Genomic DNA, 12,902 nt, shown 5'->3' with positions numbered 1-12,902 from the left:
TCGGGTAAATCCCCGGCCCCAAGCACAACAATTTCTGTTGCCCTCAACATTTATAAAATAAGTGCTGAGGATAAAGAAGAGTCCACTGTCCTATCTCAGTAAAAGCTCAATCAGCAGTCACTCGCAAGAAAGGAGCAAATGGATCTAGGGGTACCACTCCATTCTGGGTCATTTTGAATCTCTGACCAGCCTGACTTGTGGGGAGGGCCCATCAGGAGGAGTAAGGGCAGACAGCCTTCTGGCCTGAGCCTCAGGCTCCACAGGGCCTTACATTTTGGCTGCTACTAAACAGCAGACTTGACAAATGAGCAAGGGGAGATTTCGCCACAAACAATGACTTTGACCTTGAGCCACGTGGTCCTACTGTGAATGGAGAGATTGCTCAGGACCCCGACACTGCTGCCCACCTGGCTCTGTGTATCACCTGCTGCTAACCCCTCCTCCCACTATGTTTGCCCATCTCACCCCTTGGCATTAGGTGGTGGAGCACACGGTCCCCCATGGGTCACTACAATTGATTTCTGGAGCCCAATTCTGGCATCCCCACTTCCTCCTCTTCCAAACCACTATCAGCTGACCTGTGTGAACCTGGTGTCAAGCAGATCTGGAAGCTTAAGGTTCCACAAGGCACGCAGCCTCTTTGATCTTCTGTTTTGTTAGCAGTAACATGAAGGTAATAGTTCTTTCTACCAGGAAGATTGTGAAGAAAAAGGGACATACAGTTAGTAAAGCACCGGCATACTACAATATTCTAACCTCTGACCCTCCTCTAAATCCATCTAAATCATCTGAGTTCACAATTCAAGGGATAAACTGAATGTTTCTCCCAAAAGTCTTGTATTGTGTCCTTGGCCCCGTATTGCTCCCCAGAGGCTCTAGGTCTACAACTGGCCTTGGTGACATCACTGGGGAACTCAGCTCCCTCCATAGCTTGCCCAGTGAAGAACCATGAAGAAAGCTGATTCTAGTGACCCCAAACCATGTGCAGCTCCCCTGACCCAGGTGGCTCCTGCTGCAACACCTGGCTGACCTTGGCATCTACGGCTTCTCTCAGCTGCCTCCTCACCTTATCCATCAGAGATAACTTTCCTGGTTAAATACACAGCTTCCACCAACAGGTGGAAATCTGCCAACATTTAGGGGGAATCACACATATTTACTCTGTCGGTGTTAGGGGTTTGATAAAATCCATAATGTCTTTAGCCTCAAGTCCTCTTCCTATTAATTATTAAACCCTTGTGTGTTCCGAGGGTAATTGAATCCATGTCTCTAATTAGTTTACACTTAATTTATCAGAACAATTTTTTAAAGGGCTGATGGATGTCCCAATAAGCCTCATGGGCAGTTTAATAAATCTTTATTTAAAAAGAAATGGGACACCCACCAAACTGTTAACAGTAGTGTCCTCCAGGGAGAGGGACTGGGACAAGGGATTGGGAAAGGAGTCACTTGGACTTTTTTTTTTTTCTGTACTCTTCTGCACTGCTTGACTTTTCTAAATCACTGAGTACCTATCACTCTTACTATTTTAGAGAAACTGCTTTACAGAGAAAATCAAATGGATTTTGAAAAAGAAAGTGGAATGCACATAGTGAATCCAGAAGAGTGAAAAGGTTTCTTGGGTAGAGGGAAAAGCCTGGGGTTCCTTCGTGACTCACAGTTCATTCCTCCTTGAGCCACTTAGCAGCTTAGAGGCCCTGAACTTAGATGCTTATTTAACCTCTGCAAAAGGAATTAACACCATTCACTTCATGAGTGTGCTAGTGAATTATTCGATACCGCTCGTAATGCCTGTTTAAAACCTTTCCGTACATCTCCACTTCCTTTAAGGTACGTGTCAAGCTCTCCATAAGGCATACAGGGTCCCTGGCAATCCATCCCTCCACCTCCCCACAGCACTTCAGCCACAGAGAGCCATCCCATCCTTATTCTGCACATACTTTCTTGCTTTTGCCTGGACCTGTGCACATACTGTATTCTAGGCTTGAAACGCTTCTCCCCACCTCTTCCTCCATGCTCTCTCGGGGATCCCTTACTCCAGAGAACACACATTCATTCACCCTATAAATAACTGCTCAGCACCTACTTTTTCTCAAGCATGGTGCTAGGCTTTGGTGCTGCAATGGAGAGCTAAAAGACAATAATCCCTGCAAACATAGAGCTTACAGTTTTGTAGGGTAGACGGACATAAGTCAAATGATCACACATACACTTAAAACCGTGGAGGTTGGATGCATGGTAATCTAAGCAGGTATCATAGCAGGGTTAGACTAGACTGGAGGAGAAGGGTTGTCTCAGAGAGTGTGCGTTGAGATGTGTAGGATGAGTAAGAGACACCCAAGTGACAGGCGCCAGGAGGGCAGGCAGCCCAGGCCCACAGAAGAGCATCTACGAAGATCATCCCCAGATCCCAGTCAACTTCCCCATCACAGCACTTTGCATCCTCAACTCTCTCCCGATTCTTCATCTGTTTCCCTCAAGATATTGTAAGTTCCTTGAAAGCAGAAGCTATCATGTTAACTGTTGTATCTCCAACACCTGGCACTCCTGGTAGGCATTCAATAAATGTCAAATCAATGACAATGAATGAATCAACCAATGTGTCTAGCACAACGGCTGGTACATAATAGGTATCCGGTGTCATTGTGTGTTCTGGCCCCTTTCCAGCGTCATCTGTGGTTTCAGTCCTCCACAAAGATTTCTTCCTCACCCCTTGAGTCCTCTTAGCTACCTCCTGCCCCCAAGAGCACATTTCCGAAGGACTTTGGGGAGAGAACCTCCAAGGACAACCTCACTGATGTGCCAGGCACACTTTTTAAGGAATCCATCTCATGAGGCCTTTGGGGACCTCTGCCATGATACATATTCATAAGAAGACAGTAAATCTGGCAAGTTTGGGGATTTTTATAACATCCAAACAGGTGTCTAATGCCGGTTGAGTGAAATCTGCAACCAGCTCCAAATGAAAACAACTCCATTCCACCTTAGGCTGTGACAGAATGTGTATTGCCAGTAACTGAGGGAGCAAGTTGTGCTTCCCACCATAACTTGAGCCCAAATGTCTAAATTAAGGGATGCTTAGCTGTGCTTAACTGGTACAGTCATCACCAGCGCCCTATAAACCCCCCAGTATACAATGATGCCATTTATTAGCAGCATCACTATAGATTATGTTTGCTTCGGTTCCATTAGAAAACTTCATTCCACATTAAACTGCAATGCAATCGGATGCTTGCCAGTACAGAAAGTCCATCTAACTGTGCAAAAGCAGAGACATGGGGATTGTTTCAGTAATTCATCTAGGCAGGGCTGACGCTGCATTATCTGGAAGGCTCTTTGTTCTTTTCTTGCTAATTTCCAAACTCCTACAGGCTCCCCATCCTTCAGGACCAGCTCCTACCCCCATTTCCCACCCTGATCCATTATGAGAAGAATCTGATCAGCTTCTATTGTAAATTTAATTTCAAGCAGCCAGACGCTGCCTTCTGGCACCCGGGATGTTGCTGCTTGTGAATAGCACTAGATGAAATGTGAGATGCTTTCAAGGAGATGGCTATGAACTCTTGCTGGAGAGAGGGAGGTGCTGGGAGATGAATGGCATCTGTATATAGCACAAGCTGTGCACAGGGTGCCTACTGGCACCTCTCATCAGCAGTGCCAGGTGCGGCTGTCAGTACACAGCATCATCCAGGAGGCCCCATTTTGCAGAGGCGAAAACTGAGGCTAGGATGAGTTGACTCACTTGCCCAAGGTCAATGACACAAGGAAGAAGAGTAGAACCCAGCTGTGTCTGAAACTAAATGCCTTGACTCCTTAAATCAATCTATCCCAGGGCTTTTCAGCCTAAGCACTTCTCCTTTTGGAGCCAGATAGTCCTCTGTTGTATACAGTCAGCCTGTATGTCGTAGGATGCTTAGCGACACGCTTGGCTTTGACCTGCTGGATACTCTTAGCACTCCTGAAGTCTCCAAACATTGGCAAACCTCCCCTGGGGTCAGGACAGCCTCAACACTGCTCTATCTCATGAGTTGCAAATTTATCAGGGTTTTTGTTGTTTTTGCTTAAACATGGTTTCTAATTTTTTTTTCCTACAAATACGAAAGTGTTCCTTTTGTTTGTATCTTGCTGCAATTCAAAACTGTTTACATGCATTTTCCTTTATTCTTCACCAACCAACCAGTAAAGCAGATCTTGATAGACCCATAGTACAGATGAGGACACTGAGGATAGGAGTGGAAGGGATCTGCTAGTGCTTCACATGCTGCGCACAGGTAAGATCAGTGTGTGGTTTCTTAGGTGGTGCTGCCCCAGCAAAAACTGGGAAGAAACCTCAACTCCAGCCCCAGCACTCAGAATCCAATACAAGGGAAGTTCACTGTTCACAACACAACACAGGAATGAGCCTCTGGAGAACAGTGGTTGTCCAGGGGTAGGAGGTGTCTCCTCAGCACCCATATATAAGGTAAAGAAGATCAGAGAGTTGGAGGGAAGGGGATAAAATAGAGAAGCATTAAAAATGCAATAAGAATAGCAACTATGAAATATGTGCCTGTTAGGTTTCAGACAGTGATACACAAAGCCCCCAGGTGATAACAAGAAATCTGCTGCACGTCTCTGGGTGGTCTTGCCTCACTGTCTGGGTGGGAAGTAGTAGGAGAGAAGACCATTATAGGATCAGTAATGCACTGAGACACCACACACACACACACACACACACACACACACACACACAACACACAAATACATGATATGCCATATACTCACCCGTTACATACATACACGTAAACACGGGTGACACACCATTAATACATTTTATGTACTATTATATACGTACACACGATCCACTACGTAAACAATGAATTTCAACCCCAAGCTCAGTGCCTGCTTCAGTGTCTTTCTACCATGTCTGCAATTCCTCAATCTCTAAAGTCTGATGGGAGGGTACAGATGAAATGTCAGGGCAACTCCAAAGCCCTTCAGAAAGTGCTGCTTTACTGGGTCCTACATGCAGAAGGGCAAGGGAAGATGGATGCACACTGAGGGAACTTCAGCAAGGGCCTCCCCTAGAACATCCCTGGGAGGTGGGTTAATGTCCCCTTTATTTTGTGGATGAAGTTCAGAGGAACCAAACTTTGGTGAGGTCACAGCATTAGGAGCTGGAGAGCCTCAGGGTTTGGGAAATGTGCTTCAGTGGTAGAGTACTTGCCTAGCACGTATAAGGCCATAAGTTTGCTGCCAAGCACTGCATCCTCTACCCCTTCCTTTCTGCTATCATAGTTCCCATAAATCCATTATTAACTGTGGGGACCATGCTTTCCCTTAACATCATAGGCGTCCGCACCATCTTCACTCTTCATTGTTCTCATCCAGGCTGCCACTGTACATGCCTGGCCTGATGGTGACCTGTCTGACCCCCACCACAATGCAGCTTCCGCACTTACACCACACCACGCCCAAATCTTCTTCTAAAAAACATTTTATTAGAAGTATATGTACAAAACATCCACAGCTAACATACTTCATAACAAAAAACTAAGTATTTTCTACCTATGAATGAGAACGGGGATTCCACTTCCACCACTTCTACTGGATAGTGTACTTGATGTCCTAGCCAATCACATAAAAAGAAAAGAGAGCAGGAAGGGGGACAGAGGGGAAAGGAGGGAGGGAGGAGGGGGGAGAGAGGGAGGGAGAAAGAAAGAGAAAAGAGAGAGAGAGAGAGAGAGGGAGAGAGAGGACAGAAGGAAGAAATGACATGCAGACTAAAAAGGGAAAAAAAGGAAGAACTAAAACTGCTTTTATTCACAGAAATAAACAAAACTATCTGAATAATGAATTCAGCAAGGTCACAGGATACAAAATCAATATATAAAAATCAAGTTTTTGTATATTAGCAACGAGCAATCTAAAAACAAAAAAAATTAACTCCATTCACAATGGCATCAAAAAGAATAAATATCCTGTTCATAATAGACCAAAGCCAACATGTTAAGATGCTCCCTCTACCTGACCTCAGATCTCACATGAAAATGTTCAAAGTTATACAAAAAGAGGGAATATTTACATCAACATTGGAAACAGAGAAAGAGACAGACACAAACATGCTACAAAACATTAAGGGATTTCTGTGAGTCACAGAACAAGTAAGACTTGATTAAGAAAAAGGTTATCAAGGTAGCATGTTGACAGAGAAATGCAGCTTACAATATGTTTTCAAAAGTAGTTTAGAATACATAAAGAACTCAAAAAAACAGATGCCCCCCCCAAATAAAAGATCCAATCCAAAAAATGGGGATCAGAAAGGAACAAACACTTCTCAGAAGAAGTACAAATGTCCAATGAGTACGTTAAAAACATTCAACGTCACTGGCCACTACACAAATGCAAAATAAAATAACACTGAGATACCATCTTACTCCAGAAAGAACGGTTATCAACAAGAAATCAAATAATAACAGATGCTGGTGAGGCCAGGAGAACAAAGAAACCCTTCTACATTGTTGGTGAAAATATAAATTAGTACAACCACTACGGAAATCAACATTGAGATTCTTCAACAAACTGCATCTAGAAATTCCCTTTGTCTCAGATAGTCCCTTTCTAGAATTCTTCTGAAAAGAGCTAAAAGTCATCATATCACAGCGATATAAGCATGCCCATGTTTATAGCAGCACAATGTATAATAGCTAAATCTTGGAAACACCCTATATTTCCATCAACTAATGAGTGGATAAAGAAAACATGATATTCACACAAAATGGAGTACTGCTAAATGAGCCATTTGTAGGTAAATGGAGGCAGCTTAAGTCTATAATGTTAAGTGAAATAAATCAGACACAAAGGTTTAAACATTACATGGTTTCTCTTGAATGAGAAACCCAAAATATAAATGAAGAGCAAAACAAAGGATAGATAATAGGAGTAGGGAGATCTTTTTAAAACAGGAAGAAGAAGAAATGGAGCTGGGGAGGTAAGGAAGGAAAAAGGATTAATAAAAGAGAAAGTTGAAGGAAAAAATGGAAATCGGGCTTTTTCAAATGGGAAAGGGATCAAGGGCTGGAGAGAGCAGGGGAAGATAGCGGGGAAGAGAACAAAAAAGAATTAAGATGTGTTATGTACATGTGTGAACTCCACATGATAAATGTACTGCATTATGTACAGCAAATGTGTAATAAAAAAGCACATATTAAGGAGGGGGAAAGTCACTTCACTAGTTGAATACAAATCACGGAAAAAGCAAAGAAAATTTGCACTTGAAGGCAGGGAAAAGGAAGTAACAGTGAGGAAACTTAAAAATAGAAGGCATTAAATATCATATGTAGAGGAGCAAACCTACCAGTTATCACCAAAAAGAGAAGAGAAGACTAACCTTTCCTGCTAAAAAATAAAGATTGTTAAGATTATTTTTGTAAAAAAGAAAAGCCAACTATGTGTTGCTCTAGGAGCTAACCCTAAACTAATGGCATAGATAGATATTAAATAGAAGAATTAGCAAAATTGGACCCAATAAATGCAAACCTAAAAGAAAAAAAAAGTGGCACATTGAGCTTTATTTTTTGGCAAAAATCACTGAGGAATAATTTTTATATTAGAAAAATATAAATGTCACTGTGAAGATTTAATACTCAAAAACACTCATGTGCTAAAGATACGGCATCAAACTATATAAAGCTAAATCTTAGAAATAAGAGGAGAAATTGACAAAACGGTGAAAATATGAGAATAATAATGCTTGTTTTAACAAATGTAAATTAGACAATAAGAAATTGGGAATATTTCATATTAACAACATAAGTTTTTCACCCCTTGATCACAGAATATCTCCTTTTCCAATGCTCATAAAACATTTACAAAAAGAATCTTATATAAAAGGGAAAAAGTCTACAAAATTTCCAAAGTAGAAATCATAACCTGATCACAAATGCAATAAAACTAGATAATTTTTTAAGTATAAACGAATGTTACTTGAAAATTTGAGGGAAAAAAATCCCGAGAGTCAAAGAAAAGAACAAAACTGCAATTAGAAATTCTTTCTGAAATAACAACTACCCATCAAAATTTATGGGATATGGTCAAAGTTGTACTTAGGGGAAAATGCCTCTTAATGTTTTTATTATCACACAAGAAATAATGGAACTAATTCAATTCACGAAATCAGCAAAAGAGCAACATCAGCCCAAGGTAAGTAGAAGAAAAGAATGGATAAAGATAAAAGCAGAAATCAATAGCTTAGATAATGGAGGAAGAATAAAATTGATAGCCCTAGTCCAGACCTTTTAAAAGGCCAATAAAATAGGCAAAGTTCTGGCAAGACAAATCGGGTGAAATGAAAGAAAACACAAGGGCCAGGAGCCAGTGGAGAAAGGGGTGGCAACCCAGATGCTTCAAAGATAGGCATGTACAGTTCTAGGCTCCTACACTTGACAATATCAATACCGTGAGTAATTTCCTAGACGAACACAGAGACAAAAGGAAAACCTGAGCAGACTGATAACCATGCAACAGGAAAACAGTCACAGAGATCCAAGGGTCCATGCCCCCAAGAAAGCACCACTCCAAAACCTCCAGGGACATGCATTCCAGTTTCATGTGGACCGTCTGAGCCCCTTTGCCTGCCTGTGGCCCCCACAGTACGAATTCCTCCAGCTCCAGCAGCGACAAGAGGCAATAGGCTCCTCCAGCCCTTCCTCATGGCTGACCTTGCATGACCTTGGCTACTTCTGCCATGAGCTTAAATGAGCAGAGCACAAAGGGGACAAGGTGCGGGACTTAAGCAAGGATAACCCAGTGGCAATGTAATGCTACAGCCTCCCCTGAAACATGGCTAGCTTCCCTAGGATGGGCAAGAACACTCCCAAAGGCCTTTGCATTTCCTGCACCTGCCGCCTGGAAGCTGTCTCCGTTCACCCACACAGGATGCAACATGATACCTCCACGAATCGGCTGTCCGCTCAAACATGGGCCCCTTATAAAGGCCTTCCGTGACTACCCTATAAAACCAGCACCCTCCCGTCCCTGTCGTGCTGTTGGTGCGTGCTCTCTCTTCATTGCCTCTAATGTGTCAGGTACTTCCATACTCCCCATTAGCAGGTGAACCCGTGAAGGCAGTGGCTTTTGTTTTGCTCATGGTTGTGTCCCCAGTACTGAGTCTTGCGTAGGGGGGACACAATGGGTGCTCATGAAGTACTTGTAGAATGAATGCATGAAGGGACTCTAGTCTCTCTAGCAAAGTTTCATTGAACATCAAGGGAAGGACAGGAACTGGACAGGCTGGTAGGAACTGCCTAGCCCTTGCTGCAGGCCTCCCAGGTTCACCCCTGCACTGCCTTGAGGGAAGGGATGGGGAGGAAGAGGGTTGTGGGACCCTGTTCCAGGATTCTGGAAGCCAGGGACTCAGACGGTGCCTTAAACAAAGCGTGGAGACTAAGCACTTGGCTGGGCAGGCTTGTTAATGCACCCAATCCTTAGAAAAGCAATTAGCACCTGGGAGTTCCCAGAGCGTGGCTGGTGAGCCAAATGCCCTTTGGCTTCCTGAAAAGCCAGAAGCCTGGCTGGCAGGATAAGGGCAAGGCTTGTAATAGAGCATGGCAGGCTCCAGACACAGGGGCCTTCGTCTTCACGCCAAAAGGCTGCCCTTCCTGCAGACGTGGGACTGCCTCCTCCCGTGTGAGTGCCCTCCCCTGAGAGTTCAGTGGTGCAGGAAATCCATCTCACCTTCACCCAGTTTTCTCCTCCCTCAGCTATGATGTGGTTGAAGAGAGTGAGAACTTCCCCCAAATTCCCCAAATGTGCAGCACAAATCTCAAAGTATATAAGGTCTCGGGTCAGGGATTTAGCACAGTGGCACCACACTTGCCTTGCAAGCACAAGGTCCTGAGTTCGATCCCCAGTACCAAAGAAAAACCAAAAAACAAAACAAAACAAAGTATATAAGATCTCAGACACACGATACAAAACATACTCCTATCACTAATGGCCTTCAGTCCAATGTGCTGGATCCAAGGACAAAATGAATATATCTGTATGTAAAATATCCACCAACAGATGTATGCACACATATAACCCTGCATGTAAAATCTGTTTCAATATAAAGACTCTGCATTTCGCTATAAGCGTTTGTTTTCCATCTAGTTTTCCAAAATGTCCTACTAATCAGTCTTGCCTATTGGATATTTGGAAGCAGGATAAAGGAATCGGGAACCTAAAGAAAGCAGAGGAGTTGCAGGAGGGCCTCATGAAAACAGAGGTCAGTGGCGTGGCGAGTGAGGTCCTCCTTTTAGGAAGCGGGGTGCAGGGTCCAGGTGTTGCTTTGGTAGGCTGGGGAGGGTGGTACCTTGTTCGCAGGTTCTCTGGCTGGGGCGGGCCATCGAACACCGACAGGACATCAAAGTCCTCTTCCAGGGCGAAGGACTGGAACACGAGCTGGATCCTGTGCTGGTCCTCTGCAGTGATGGTCCACGTGCAGTTGGCGTAATTGGGGTAGCCGTACGGGAAGCCCGGACTCTCCACCGTCCCATTGGGGCCTCGCAATTGGAATGTGCAGTTCTGGCCTGGGAGAGAGAAAGAGAGCAGTTCAGAGTAGCCAGAAGAGCTCCCAGGAGCCTCTGGACAGAGACACCGATGTGCTCAAGAGTCTTTGACCCACTTTTCCAGGTGCTTCCTGCAGGCCAGCCCTGTGCTTGGCTCAGAGGAAAGAAATACAGGTGACTAGCTTGGCCCCGTAGTCAGGTGATGAACTGTTTGTTTTATTCGAGCCTCAGATCAATTCTGTGAGGTAGAGAGCCAAGGCTTAAAAGAGTTTAAACTAAGAAGCAACAAAAACCAGGCTGAATTCAGAAATGACAACACTCAGCACCAGGGTGACCTTTTCTAACCTCTTCCCCCGTCCACAGCCTCCTGACTCTCAGCTTGTGTCCTCCCTCCCACCCACCATGGAAAAGAAAAGCCACCGACGGGGATTCCCCTGGCTCCCCAACTCTCCTGTCCTCATTCTGCCTGTAAAGGAACCACCGGCCTCCATCCAGACGCCGCCCTTCCCGTTTCTCTCTCTCCATGTGCTCGGTGGCTGCCTCTCTCTCTACACAACCTTCCCATTTTCAATGTGCTCAAGATTTTGTTATTCAGAAAACAATCCCCCACTCCACTCTGCAGCTCCCTCAGCTTCGTCTCTCCCTCCGCAGTCAGATTTACTGTACAGAAAACACAATCTGTCTATACTTTCTCTCCCTATGTCCTTACGTCCCATCCACACACCCGCCCCGTGAGTTCTGCGGTCTGGTCCTATCCAGCCACTGGAACAGCCCTGAGGAGGGCAGTGAGAGGCTGTTACCACAGACCTCAGGCACGCGCACGTCCCTGTGGGGTGGCTCAGGAGGCTGAAGGAGGACTTTTCATCCATCTGGAGGGGCTGGAGGGCAGTTTCTCTCCCAGGTTCCTGGTGCCCTGAGGATACACTTGAGCAGCCTCGCCCTGCGACTCTGACCACACCTCTGCTCTCCGCTCCTTCCTGCTCTCCTCCTGGGCTCAGCGCGGGACCTCTGGCCTCTCCCTAGCCTGGACTCTCGTTTGTGCACCGCAGCTGCAGCGGGGCACAGTCCTGGCCAGGCGGCACCCTGCACTCCAGGCCTGGTATCTTTGGGATGAGCAGGCCCATGATGCCCCCCCAGCCCCCCAATCTCTGTCCTCTTTTGTTGCTCCCTGTCTCGGGGAATGGAATGGTGCCTCCATCTCCCCGTCTAAACATGACCTCCCTGGAACCAACACGTTTCTCTCCTTCACAATCCCTGGCAAATGTGTCACCCTGTCTTAACCAATTCCCCCTATCCGCATCAAGCTCTTCCCAGCTCATCAGCCACACTGACCCTGGTTCAGGGTAACTCAGTCTTCACACTACAACTGGGGCGAGGTGGGGGGTGTTTTAGAAATAGGAATCTGATTAAGTCACCCCCCTTTGATTCTCTAATGACTTACAGACGTTCTCAGCCATAAAGAATGAGAAAGTAGGATCATTCATAGTTAAATGGGTACATTTTGAGAATATACTTCTAAGTGAAATAAATAAGGCACACTTATGCAAATACCGAATAGTATTTCTGGTGTGAAAAACTATAATAGTACTCAAGATCCTAATGAGACACTTAGCAGATAGGAAGAAAAGGACCAAAGGTGTAGGGACAGTGAGAAGGATAGGGAAGGGGGAGTAAGGGAAAAGGAAAAAAATATGAGAAAATGTAAAAATGGAATTAAAGTGTTTGAAGGGGGGAGGGGAGGGGAGGGTGAAGGGAGGGTGGGGACCAGGGGAAAAAATGAGAACCAACACCTGGCATGTAAGGGTACAAGATCCCAGTAATGAATGTAACTTTACTGCCTACCTAGAATGCACCAATAAATTAAATTTTTAAAAAAAGTCACCCCCAACCCACATCTGCTCTTAAGTTTCAGTGACTCCTCGTTGCTCTTCATTAAGGAAAATACATTTCAGTTCTACTAGAGTCTACATGATCTGGCCCTTTTTGGTCTCTGTCCTCATATCTGCCAGCTTTCTGTCCTCCTCAGTTCTTTGTGCCCACCACACTTTCACTATATAGCCACAGGACCTTTGCATGTGCTCTTCCTTCTGCCTAGAACACTATTCCCTCCCTTCTCGATACAGTCACCTTTTAGATATTAGTCTAGTACCCTTACATGACCAGGCCAGCCCCACTACTCTATGCTTCCATGTCACCTTAACCTCTCTGTGGTAGCACTTAGTATAGAAGCAAGTGTTCATGCTTCCACCTAATGGTTTCATGAGTATCTGCTCACCAGAGCATGAACTCCACAGGCAATCATATGTGACATTTACCCCTTAAGCACATGGTAAGTTCTTCATAATTAATATGATCCTTGCACTTATTTAGTGT

General features: G+C 44.8%; 1 protein-coding gene across 1 annotated transcript in view; it reads right to left on the bottom strand.

Annotated features, from left to right (window-relative positions):
• The window catches only part of Csmd2 (CUB and Sushi multiple domains 2), a 553,879-nt gene that overhangs the window by 487,516 nt on the left and 53,461 nt on the right, over window positions 1-12,902 (bottom strand). The window contains 1 exon segment of the mRNA XM_033767260.1: window positions 10,334-10,550. Coding sequence (XP_033623151.1) covers window positions 10,334-10,550 — 217 coding nt within the window.

The sequence above is a fragment of the Fukomys damarensis genome, unplaced genomic scaffold (assembly GCF_012274545.1).
Source record: "Fukomys damarensis isolate Sample0158 unplaced genomic scaffold, DMR_v1.0_HiC HiC_scaffold_23, whole genome shotgun sequence".
Classification (NCBI taxonomy): domain Eukaryota; kingdom Metazoa; phylum Chordata; class Mammalia; order Rodentia; family Bathyergidae; genus Fukomys; species Fukomys damarensis.
Note: the sequence above shows the minus strand (reverse complement) of the source record. Positions and strands in the feature narration are given on the sequence as shown.